General features: G+C 43.2%; 1 protein-coding gene across 1 annotated transcript in view; it reads right to left on the bottom strand.

Annotated features, from left to right (window-relative positions):
- The window catches only part of Ppp2r5e (protein phosphatase 2 regulatory subunit B'epsilon), a 145,013-nt gene that overhangs the window by 12,722 nt on the left and 119,595 nt on the right, over nucleotides 1–12,696 (bottom strand). The window contains exons 6-11 of the mRNA XM_028789131.1: nucleotides 5,503–5,633; nucleotides 5,283–5,342; nucleotides 4,287–4,395; nucleotides 2,575–2,628; nucleotides 2,413–2,463; nucleotides 592–711 (exon numbers count right to left, since the gene is read on the bottom strand). Of these exons, the coding sequence (XP_028644964.1) occupies nucleotides 592–711; nucleotides 2,413–2,463; nucleotides 2,575–2,628; nucleotides 4,287–4,395; nucleotides 5,283–5,342; nucleotides 5,503–5,633 (525 nt within the window). The remainder of the gene's footprint in view (nucleotides 1–591; nucleotides 712–2,412; nucleotides 2,464–2,574; nucleotides 2,629–4,286; nucleotides 4,396–5,282; nucleotides 5,343–5,502; nucleotides 5,634–12,696) is intronic.

Genomic DNA, 12,696 nt, shown 5'->3' on the forward strand with positions numbered 1-12,696 from the left:
AAGGCATGCGCAGCCTCCTCAGGAGTGGGGCAGACCTCCGTAGGACAGCACCCAGCTTCTCTTCCCTCCTCCTAGGGTTACTGACTACCCCTTCTCATGCACTGGGGAAACCCCAGCAGCTCGCGTCCTCTAATTTACCCAAGGGCAGTTATTTCACAGCTTCCAGCTTTGGTATTGACATCATGCCTTCTTGCAGGGTGTTATGGGAATTGAAGCTAAGAGACAGAGCCTGTTAGAGGCAGATGCTCAACATCAGGTAACAATTTGTTAACAGGTAGCAGGGGCTGGAGAGATGACTGAGTCACTAAGAGAGTACTGACTGCCTTTTGCAGAGGTACCAGGTTCAGTACCCTACACCCACACTAGGCAGCTCACAAGCACCTGTAACTCCAGCAGCAGGGGATCTGAGGCTCTGAGATGCACTCATGTACACATACCCAAAGATAGACACAAAAATTTTTAAAAATTCCTCTTTTTTTTTTTTTAAGTTGCTAGTGTCCATGATGTTTTTTTTCCCAACACAACTGAAGTTTAGCCTAATGAGTTCACGTGGCACACACCACTCTGACTCATGCTCTCTTTACTACTAACCTGAAAATGGGGGCTAGAAACACACTTGGCAATTTGTTTAAACAAAGGTTCTTGGATTTTAACAAATTGTGATGGTTCAATCACATCCAAGATTTCTTCCAGCTCCCCAAGGAACATGACCTATAAATAGGAACAAAACACAAAATATGAGATCCACCACTAAAATTTCCACATGATCAATTTACTTACTATTTTAAGAAAAATGTACACATAAAGCAAAAAACAAAAACCAACTGAACCAGACATTATTCTATTGTTTTGGCCTGGGATGATGATTCAGTGGGTAAGAGTGCTTGCTATGAAAGCATGAAGACCCAAGTTTAAATTCCCAGCATCCATATAAAAAGATAGGCCAAACCACATGCATGCCTGCAACCCCAACGCTATGGGGTGTTGAGACAGGAGCATCTCCAGGGTTTGCTGGCTGATAGTCTATCTCCAAATTCTATGCAAGTCACTGTGTCAAGAGTTCTTCTCTGGCCTCCACGTGTATACCCTACCCACTGCCATACGCACAAGGAACATACCCGGCTCCACAAAGAACTTAGCATAGGGTCTTCTCTTACAGAAGATTACTATCCTCTCACTCTTCAGGCCTTTGCAACTCCGCCCACTGCTAGCAACCAAGATATTTAACACCCCACCCAACCCCACTTTCAAAAATAATGGCTGGCACTCTGAACAAATGTGCATTAGTCCACACCACCACAAAAGAACACATAGTCACTCAACAGGCAGCTGTCATCACACTAGCAAACTCACTCATGTTAAGGTAGCACAGTAACCACATCAGCACACCGACCTGTTTCCTATGCTTCCATGCACACACATGCACACACTATCTCCCTCTCCCTCTCCCCTCTCTCTAGAGCACAGTCAATCTCATGGCCTTGGGCTGTATGCAAAAGGAAGCTTGAAGATCACACAATGGAGCAAGATAGATTTAGACAGTTGTATACATAGAATAAAAAATAATAAAGACTAGTCACTAAAAATAACAGTAGAAAGCTAAATAGGCAATGGAACTATGAAGGACGGCACTTCTTTCATATCTCAAGGTACAAAGGGCAGCACAGATCCCCTTCACCTCAGTTGTTAAGGCATGAAGTCATTTGCTGTAGTTGTATTGAATAGCCTTAGGATCACAGCTGATGCAAGGAAGGGGCTCTTCCTATGTACCCCGTCCTTTATTAAGACACATACATTCTCTTGGGACATAAAGCTGACAGGTGGCTGTTTCCAGGCTAAGAGAGGGCTTCAGATCTGTGGTGGAGACAGTTAAGATCCATTCAAGCTACTGCTTGGGGCCTCCCTACAAGCACACATGCTCAGGTGACTGTGTGTGCCTCCTTCCCAGTGTGTCAAGCTAACGGTCTGACGCACATGGTGAGACTATACACTGTAAGCCCTCACCCATAGTACAACTTAACATGGGAACTGGAGCCGGCTGCTCAGGAATCTACCTACAGTGACAGCAGACCTTCATGCTATGCAGAGTCACTACAAAAATGACCTCAACAGAGCTAAGTAACTGGACACACCTTGGAGCCTGGCCACGGTTATAGTGGAGAGAAGCCCAGGGTTCAGAGTTCAGGAGGCAGGTTCCAGTCTACTGGCATGCCCTCACTCAGTGTGCCTGGGTATGCTACTTAACTTCTCGAAGCCCCAATTTTATCACTAGTAAAAATGAGAACAGCGCCTGCCACAGAACTACAAAGGTAGGTTTGGCTGAGGCACATGCTCATGCGTGCTTGATCTCACAGTGAGAGCCTGATAAAGCACTTCATGTACCACTGGCACTCTCTCTTGTTAAGTACTTACCTCTTTCTGACTGCAGGTTTTAGGCCAAAATTTCATTAACCCTCTAATAACCTAAAAGGAAAAGGAAAAAAATGAGGCATTTTAATGTTTGACATAATTTTAATGAAGATTTTTTTTCTTAATTTTTTTTTCATATTATGGAAAGGAAAAAAAAAAGCTTACTGGTTCTGTAAGGGAAGGGTCTTTCTCCAGAAACTGTACTATACAATACGCCAGCTGAACAGGAAGAAAGAGGAAAGGACAGAGCATTAATTCAATACAATGAAAGGTGGGAGCACACAGCATACTTCTCCAAAGCGTCCACACTCTGGTTTAACCTCACGATCACTTCATTTGAACCCTCATGAAAAGAACTGGAATCCAGCTATGTTGCCAGGCTAGTCTTGAACTCCTGAGCTCAACATGATTCTCCTACCTCAGCTTCCTGAGTAGAAGAGACTGCAGCTAAAGCTAGGTTTTCAAGTCAATGACAAAGTAACAAGGCTCCAGAGGATTCTGTTCTTAAAGAGCACCGAGACTAGATTTGAGAGGCTACTGAAAGGCAGGACAGCCTGAAAAGATCTCATAGACATTCAAGTCTGTGCTACCCCTCAAGCTTTGGGCTTCAGTTTCTATGGGGAAGCAGGCATTTTGTGAAAACCCAGGCAAGTGCCTATGAGGGAACCTGTAAACGAGGCTTCCTGAAGAGATCAAAGGTTATACTTGCCAAAGTCAGAATCTGGGGAGTGTTCCCAGTCTCAACAGGAATGCTTTCAAATAACCATGAAATGTTACATCCCGCTGCACAGACTAAAGAGAAGTTTTCTAAAGGGCTAGGAAAAATTCCTGAACAGGAAACCTATCCTCTTAAAACCCAAAATTTTGATGGTGTGCTAAATCTGGAACATATGGACTAATTCTTTCCTCAAAATACAGAGTTTCACATTTAAGAAGGAACACTGCTTAGAAAAATGTGTTACATTTTAATGCAAACTCAAAAGAGAAGGGAGCCAGAGTCTTACAGCACTAAATTTAAAAATACCACTACATCAATTATGCCTTCCAGTGACAGGAGTGCAGTTTTCAGCACAGAAGTGACAGTGAGGGCAGCCCGGGACCTGAGTATCAGCACTATTCCTTTTAGGTGTGGGTCTGCTCTGAGACAACACACTCTAGAGCCAAGGCAATCCTTCTGCCTCAGCCTGTTAGATGCTGGGATTACAGCTGTGAGTGACCACACCCCAAAAGATCTGATTTTTAAAGTAATGAGGGATTTATAAAAAGAACGATGTGAAAATATTGATAGGTTTGACTACTTCTGAAAGAGTCGGTAGTGCTATGGTGAAGTCAAAGGTGGCAGACGGCAGCAGACAGCCCACGGCACGGTGGGGCAGGACTGAGCACTCAAGAGCAGTCGGCTGTTACAAGGCCAGAGATGCCCCGCCCAGTCCACCCTTACTCACCTTACATTTACACGCATCCTACCATGGGCAATCTTTGTGGCAGGGAACCTTGTGAACACGGAAGTCTGCTACGGCATAACAGAGCAACGCCTAGTCCTACCTTAAAAATGGTGCCATGACTCTACAGTGTGGGGAAACGAAAGGCATACATACGTTCATACTTTTTTTTCCCTTGAGGAATATTTTTAAGCTTTAATATAACCTTTCCTTTAAAAAAAAAAAAAGAAAGAAAGAAAAATAATATCCTAAGAAACAGTAAGTCCACCAACTTTTCATTTTGTTTCAGAAGGTGTACTTAAAACTAGGTGTGGTGGCTCACCCCTGGAATCCCAGCACTCGGGGAGGAAGATGCAAAAGACTACAAATTTACAGCCAACTCTGGCCACAGGGGAGATTCTGTATCAAAAAAAAAGTTTGAATTGAAAGTTCTACCTGGGCATGGAAGAGTGATAAACTCCTGACAGTGTGTAAAGGGATCAACACTTTCACCAGGAACTGTTTGTGTTCTGCCTTAAGCGGTAGAGCGAAGCCATTGATAATACTGGAAAAAGAAGAGAGAGGGTTAGCAATGTTAACCCACACACTGAACCCGACAAGCTGCTGTTATGAGCTGGCTAACTCTTAATTTATATCTGTCCAAAAAACACAGCCAACCCCTCCCACCAATGACATTCAAGACTTTTTTTTTAGTTACAGAGATCATTTATTAATCAGGAATTTTAACAGAAGTAAATTTGATTATGAGCAGGCGTATGGTGCCCCGAAGCTTCTTATAACCCCATGTTTTGTCCTCCCTCTGTTCCTCCAGACAGCTGCCCACCAGCTAACATTCTCCTAAAGCAAGAGCTGTCCAGCTCCAGATCACCTAGCTGACCTGCTCTTTCAATCCTTGCCATCTCCAGAAATCATTTCTCTCCATTCCTGAAACCTCCGCCAGCCTTGAGAGGTCACTGAGAGGAAGCAGGGAGCTCCCACCTTCCCTCCTCTTCGAGAAGCAGAGACTAAGGATTGCTCTGCCAAGCTGCAGCAGCTGCCTGGCTCCACCTCGGAGGGCAGCAGCTGCCCACAGGTCCACACTTGGCTATGCAGTCTTTCCAGTTCATTACAAACCTACTTTGAGCAGACATGAGAAAGGACAGGTGGCCTGCATGCTAGGCCTAAAGAATAAGTGCTTTGCTGTCACTGGCCTGACATCCAACCAGACTGAGTAAGCTGTGAGCTCCTTCGGGTCGAGTTAACAATATGTAATTATGGAACAAATAACAAAGTTAGACCTTTAGAGTCACTTGGGAAACAGGCTAAGCACAAATGAGAGCCCAAGGCACACGAAGCAAGAGTTCCAGGTCTGCCAGCATTCTCTTCTGCCACCTGAACATGACCTGCAGAATGAGGCTCACCTGAAACCAGCAGGTAACAGCAAATACTTACCTTCCTAATATTTCCAGCAATTCAGCTACACCATTGAAGTGTTCTGTTTCATAAACAAACCTGAGAAGAGAAAGAAGAGAGAAGAAAGGAAAGGGGAGGGGTGAAGGAGTAGGGAAGGGAGGGGAAGAAGTTAGCACATTATCTTCAACTACTGAAGGTTTACTTAATGCTTTTGCAAAAGCGTCAACTTTACTCTCCTGCTTACCCACCATCAACTTACCTTAGAAAAATATTGTTAATTTGTTTTCGGATAAATGCTCTAAGCCCGAGAAACTTGCCATAAATCCTGTGCAAAACTGTTTTTAAATAGTCCCGTTCTCGAGGGTCTTCACTGTCAAATAGCTCCAAAAGCTGTTGTAAACAACAGTAGAATAGAAGGCTGTCAGAGATGGTTTCAGTAGAGAATTTAGAAATTCTATTGTTCATTATTTAGAATCCTTCTGTTCCTTTTTTCCCTCATCAGAAAGCTACTAAATAAAAGTTACATCCAACACCGCAGTAGTCTTTGGGGAAGCCAGCTACACTGAGAAAAAGGTTTTATATCCAGGGAAAGATCACACTGCGGCAGCAGTAACAGAACAGTCAATGCAGTACTCACGTGATCAATAGACCATTTTCTAAGAAATCTACACAGGCCAGTCATTCCGTGAGATAGTTTTATCCTGGCCTTATAGATGAGCAAACTGGAGACCAAAACCCTTAAGTAACTTGCTGGTGATGCTACAGTAAGAAGCATTAGCACTAGGATGTGAATCCACTGAATGCTTAAAGTCCTCGGCCTTCAATACTGGATGTCACTAACTCCTGGGCTTTTCGGTACACACAGAAACATGAATTCAAGTTAAGCCCTTCAGCTCTACCAGAAGGCTCAAGAAGGTAAAACAAGCTAACCCAAAGCAGACACTGAAGTTCCCAATGACCCCAGCAATGTTGTTAGTCTGAGTTGTTATACAAGTGTGCTCAGGGTGGACGTCTCATCAAAGTAAACATGTCCTATGCTGTGTGAATGGCACGATTTAGTTTTGGATCATTTACAATTTTAGCCACAGAATTCTGGTAACATGGTCCCAAGTCTTATGCCATAAGAGAGAAAACAGGTTCAGTCTTAAGTGAAGTAGCAGGGGCCACTTTGGATTCAATCTAATTCCTGTACCAAGGTTCTTGTTTTGTAACATTTGTTGAAGAGATGGTAATAAAGCTCAGTGACAGAATATTCTCTCTCTCTCTCTCTCTCTCTCTCTCTCTCTTTCTCTCCCCTCTCTTTTTTTCCCTTCTTTCTCTCTCTCTCTCTATATATATATATATGTGTGTGTGTGTGTATGCATTTATATATAAGCATTATATATAGATATATATGACTATAGGCACTATAATCCCAGCACTCAGGAAGCTAAGACTAAAAGACCTTAGAGTTCAAAGATAGCTAAATTAAGACCTGGTTATTAGGCAATCAACAACAACAAAATCAGCTGGTTCTAAAATTTATAAAAGTCACCTAGAAGGGCCAAAGCAATTTTGGTAGTAAGAGGACTCACAATCTCAGTTTTAAAATTCAATATAAAGCTCCAGTAATCAAGTGTATGCTACTGACATGTGATAGATATGTAAGTCAGCAGAACAGAGTAGAGTCTATAAAAAACTTTCAAATTCATAGTCAACTGGTTCCATGGGATGCCAAGACACTTCAGTACAAGGTCTTTAAGAAAAGGTGCTGGGACAAGCAGATAGACACATATAAAATGCTAAGTCAGACCTCAAGCTCATACTACAAATTCAAATGGACTCAAAATGGATAACCAGCCTAAAGACAAGAGTAAATGATAAATTAAAGAAAACATAAGAATAACCTTCACATCTCCAAATCAAGTGATTTTTTTTAACTCTGACAAGAAATGAACAAAACAAAATTAACTGAACTGAAAACATAGGGGATGGTTGCACAATCCTGTAAATATGTTTAGAATTACTCAGCTGGAGGACTGGGAGATGGGAGATAGAGAGTCAGTCTCCAGAGCCCATGTAAAAAGCCGGATGGTACATGTTCATCATCTCAGCACTGGGAAGAGGAGACAGAAAGACTCATGGGGCTCACTGGCCAGGCAACCAGTGAGCTCTAGGCCAGTGGCAGGTAGTCTTCAACAAAGGTGAAAAGCACCTGCGGAATGAATGATGAGCAGCCTCCACATGCACACATGTACATGTGTACACACACCTGAACCCCACACCTACATTTAGACACATAGATGTAGACTACTGAATTGTAAACTCCAAAAGGGTGATTTTATGTTACACAACTTATAATTTAACAAATCTGCTATTTTGTAAAAATGATACTGGGGAAATTTCTCTGAGTGAACAACAATAACAATTAAAATAAACCAACTCAGCATGCAAATAAAAGCTGCCTACCTTCATTCTCACAAAAGGCTACACATGTATGTGTGTTTATGCATACATGGTTATATATATTTATACATAAATGAGTCCAAGCAATGGAGTTGTGAGGCTGTGCCTGTCAACAAAGAGGGGACAGTAATCAAATGGACATCATTTTGTTGCATATTTTTGTTTGATGAAAGACAGTTCAAACAGGCAAACTTTATTAACTAAAAATAAAGTAACTTCAAATATGGCAGGAAGTGAAAACTAAAGACTAGCTTGGACAGGGAACCAGGGCGCAAGCTTGGCCTCTCAATGTTCGCACTCATCATCTCTTCTATCTGTTCATTCTAAATTGAGTGTTTTGAGTAAATATTTATTGGTGTATATTGAGGGCTAGCCAATGGGCGAGGAGGTGCCAGGGATCCAGTGATATGCAAGTCAGATATACTCTGCTCTCAGAGTCTAGTCTGATGGTATATAAATAAACAAAGAGCCCAAGTATTTCAGAATGTTGTACAAATGTGTAATAATAGATCTATCGCCTCCGTGTGGAAGAAGAATAGAAATAGAACGCACTTCCAGGGAAAGTGATACATACAGCCATACATACAGATACACACACACACTATACACTACATACATACACACACACAAGAACTGGGACAAGTGTTTATATTTATCAGCTTTTTGCTACTATAACACACTACTTATGAAAAAAATATTTTTTTTCAATCTCAAATTTGAAAGCTGACTGTCCAAATGGCATAACATACATAGCTCCAGAGCAAGGGCTACCCTAGGCCACACTGATATGGGGGTGATTAATTATACAGCAACAAGTAGATTACAACTCCAACCAGGAACAGAGAAAGAGAGAGACTGGTGTCTTAGAACTCTACCAAGACTATGTCCCAAATGCCTTAGGGACCTCCCAGTCATCTCCACATCTTAAAGGTTCCTCATCATTTCTCTATCACCTTGACGACCAAGTGTCCAAACGCAAAAGACTCCAGGTTGGGGGCAGGTGGGTGGGTTGGGGGCAGGTGGGTGGGTTGGGGGGTTGTCACTTAAATCATACCCAAACTAATACAATGTTCCCAAGGAACATGGAATAGGCCAGGCAGCAGCCTGATTGACAGATGACACTTAGCAATAACAGTCACATCTCTGCCTATTTAGCAATAAAATAAACAAGTATGTACTGAGGTCTTTCCTCATGCCATAGATGTCCTTGCTGCTGGGCACACAGAGTGCCGGACAAACTTCCAGCTAACTATGGGAGGTAAACGGCAAGTTAACAATTTACTTGCACAGGTAAGCATTCTACTTAGAAAAAAAGGCATGTGGCTTTAATAGGCCAGAAAGGAGAAGGAGTGTGTGTGCTTCAGCCCGACTCATTATCTATCTTGTTATGTAAGAGATACTCAAAACTACATAAGACAGCTAACCCATCTACTGCAATCCAGTCCTTGTCTATGGAAATTATTAACCATTTTAAGTTCTATTTTTAATTGGGTTTCTACTTTAAGTGAAAGGGCTTAATGAATAATGTGCAACTAACAGAAGAAGAGGTTTGTGGGGGTGGAATGGTAGCAAGACTTGAATGGTAGCATCAACGGTGCTGCTGTACTGCTAATTTGAAGTGTAACAACTATACAATTAAAGATTACTTAACTAAATATTTCTTTAGGGTTTCAAAAAACAAATAAACAAACAACAAGAAGGAAAAGGCTGTCTTAGTGAGGACCTTTGCAGTATCCTCTAAACACACCACCGTCTGCGACAAAGATGAGCTGTGGTATTGAGCTGCCCCCGCTGGTCTAGACAGCACAGTTCTGACAACACGATGATGGGGCACATAGGCCAAAGGGGAGGACTCCCATAACAACTCCTCCACATCCACGGATCATGCCATCCACCATACCAAAAGCAACTTGTCAAAGAAAACCTGGAGTTTACAGATTGATTACAAAGTAAAGATAGATATGTTCATGTGCTGAATCCAACTTTAAAAAAAGAAAGAAAGAAAAGAAAAGCCTCCCTGAGTCTAACAGAAGTAAACTGTGTTAGGATTTAGAATGAAAATATAAACATACAGCATGCCCTCCCACCTCATCCCCACCCCCTACTTTACCGTACCCCTAACCCTCAGCAGCGGGGCCTGGAGAACAGAGAAGACTGTCAGACTTTGTGTGGGTTTCCCAACTTGGAAAATGGACAAAAAGTAGCAACATCTCCTCTCGCTCCTCCTGCTAAGGGTTTCCATCCTCCAAGCAGGCATGAGCTAGATTTGATGACCCAGGAATGAGAAGCACCCGCCAGAGCAGCTTCAGAGTCTGTACCGCCAATACCCTTTGCACCCCTGTGTGTTTCAGTGTTCTAGAGGGTTACAGTCTGAGGCTAGAGAACATGACAAGTGTCTAGTCTCAGATATCAAATACTGCTAAATGAAGCATTACCAAAGTAATAGGAGTAACTGAAACCCTGCATACTTCAACGAGGTCTTAGCCAGTACTCTCTCTTCTCTAAGCTCTCAGTCTGAGGGTAAGACAGAAGGTCAGGAGGTCTCCTTTGAGGGATACTCGGATCCTGAGGAAAGACCTATAGCATAATAATAATCTAGGGGATCTCAGGACTGGCAAGGTCCTGCTCAATCATCCTGCTGTGTGCCACCAGACGCAGAGCACCACAGCTGTAAATACAACATGCACACCTGCACATGACCACAGCTGTAAATACAACATGCACACATGCGCACGACTGACGAGCACACGCACTAAGTGGGTCGTGGCAGAGGAGCAGGTAATGATGGTTATCATGAAGAACCAGCAGACAGTCTACCAAATGAGCAACTCCAAAGAAAAAAGAACAATGCAAGGAGCAGGGGAAACCTGCAAAAAAGCTCAACATTCTCAGAGCTCCAACTCTATTAGGTTCCTGAAACAAATGAGAAGATGTTGTAACAGATGATAATCACAAAATTTAACTTAAAAAAAAAAGAGCTTTCGGAAGTCAAAATGAGGAGAAAATACACATCTTGGCAGAAGGACCATAGTAATATTAAGTGGCAAACTAGCACCTTGCCCGCAGTCAGCAGGGGCACGGAGAAGAAGAGAGCAGCTGGACGACAGGTCTAGAAGCAGAGACCAGGAGGTGATCAACCAACCAACCAACCAATCCAGAAAGACACGAGGACAGGACAACAACATAAAGAAAGCAAATTATCTGAGAAAGAACTCAGTGCAACTTCCCCAAGGCACTGTGAGGTGGGGAAGGCATGTATGTGTCCTTCTGCAAATACAGCTGATGCACAAGAAAGGAAGGTCTCAAAAGCTTCCAGATCTCTAAAAAAAGACAACAAATTGTACTATTCATTTCTCAATACCAACCCTGAAAGCCATGAAGCAATTCCTTAACTACCTCAGGATTACCAAAACAATGTATGTGAGTAGTTAAGTATATGTGCGAAATGTATGGAAATAGTAAAAAACGTTTCCAGACAAGTAATCTCCAAGAATCTGCATCTCACTCATGCTTTCCTACGAAACATCAAGAGGTAAGATGAAGCAAATGAGAGGAAGTTAAGTGAACAAATGCATGTCCCAAAGAAAGGCAAAAGGAGCTCCCAGGGTGAGCTGGGAAAGCAACCGGTACAGACTAGAACAGGATGAGCAGGACTTCAAGAAAAGGCCAAGACAGACAAACTGCCATGTGCATGTGTGTGTGCCTGTGCATTTGTGTCTGTGTGCATGCGTGTGCGTGTGTGCGTGTGTGCGTGTGTGCGTGTGTGCGTGTGTGCGTGTGTGCGTGTGTGCGTGTGTGTGTGTGTGTGTGTGTTCGTATGTGTCTTTGGAGAGTTAAGGGAGGCACAACTGGCCAACAGAGGAAAGAACCAGGTGAAACATGTGGCAACTTTTAACTTTAGGGTTAAAAAAGCCCCATGCTAGGCGGATAGACTGCCTGCTGGCTTTTCTCTGTAGCACCTTCAGCTCCTCTGGCTGTCCTGTCCATCGTGCCATTCACCCCTCATGTGCCGCACAGGTTCCAGCAGTGGATGGAGTCACCCTGAAGCTAGGGCTTGTACGTAGCTCAAGCAGCATCAGTGAACAGCTTCTCTTGTAAACTGGGCTGGCCAAATTGTAGCATAGGGATTTCCCTCTCCACCCCTCTTTTTATTTCTTTTGATCTCTTTATAGTCAGGGTCTCACTTTGTAACTCTGGCTGGCCTGGAGCTCACTATGTAGACCCGGCTGACCTTGAATTCACCAAGATCCACCTGACTATTCAGAGTACTAGGATTGAAGGTGTGAGCCACCACACCCTGCTTTTTTTCTTTCTTTCTAGGCTAGGGAAGTGTTCCAGCTCTGCTTAGAAAGATGAGGGAAGGATGCCTTTAGCAGCCTTCAGACCCACCTGAAGACTTGCTGCTTAGAAGTCTGCCCCTGAGCACTAGGCAGGAATAAGCACGGTCCACTTCTTAGTAACTCCTACCTGGTGGACAGTGACTTATTTTCCTCTTCTGTCCCTGGAGGACCTCTGGGGACATATCTCCATTGGTAGCACTTTCTCCAGCTACCCAGCATTCAGTGGTTTACATGTCTCTGGTACGGTGTGCAATATCTTTGACTGGCTCTTGTATCTAACATTGAAAAATAAGTGCAGACTGCAAATTCCCTACTGTCACCTACTCTAACAAGCCAGCCCCCGGCTGGTCTTCTCTGACCCTCCACTCAGAAGGCTCCACTGCTGTGGCCAGCTGTGGCCCTCCCGCTTGCTGCTTTACCTGTCTACCTACCTATCTCCTTTAAGATGGCCTAGCATCGGGCTGGAGAGATGGCTTAGAGGTTAAGAGCACTGACTGCTCTTCCAAAGGTCCTGAGTTCAGTTCCCAGCAACCACATGGTGGCTCACAACCATCTATAATGGGTTCCGATGCCCTCTTCTGGTATATCTGAAGACAGTAACAGTATATTCACATATATAAAATAAATAAATCTTTAAAAAAAAAAAAAAAAAAAAAAAAAAAAAAAAA

This window comes from Grammomys surdaster, unplaced genomic scaffold, assembly GCF_004785775.1.
Source record: "Grammomys surdaster isolate TR1022 unplaced genomic scaffold, NIH_TR_1.0 127, whole genome shotgun sequence".
Lineage (NCBI taxonomy): Eukaryota > Metazoa > Chordata > Mammalia > Rodentia > Muridae > Grammomys > Grammomys surdaster.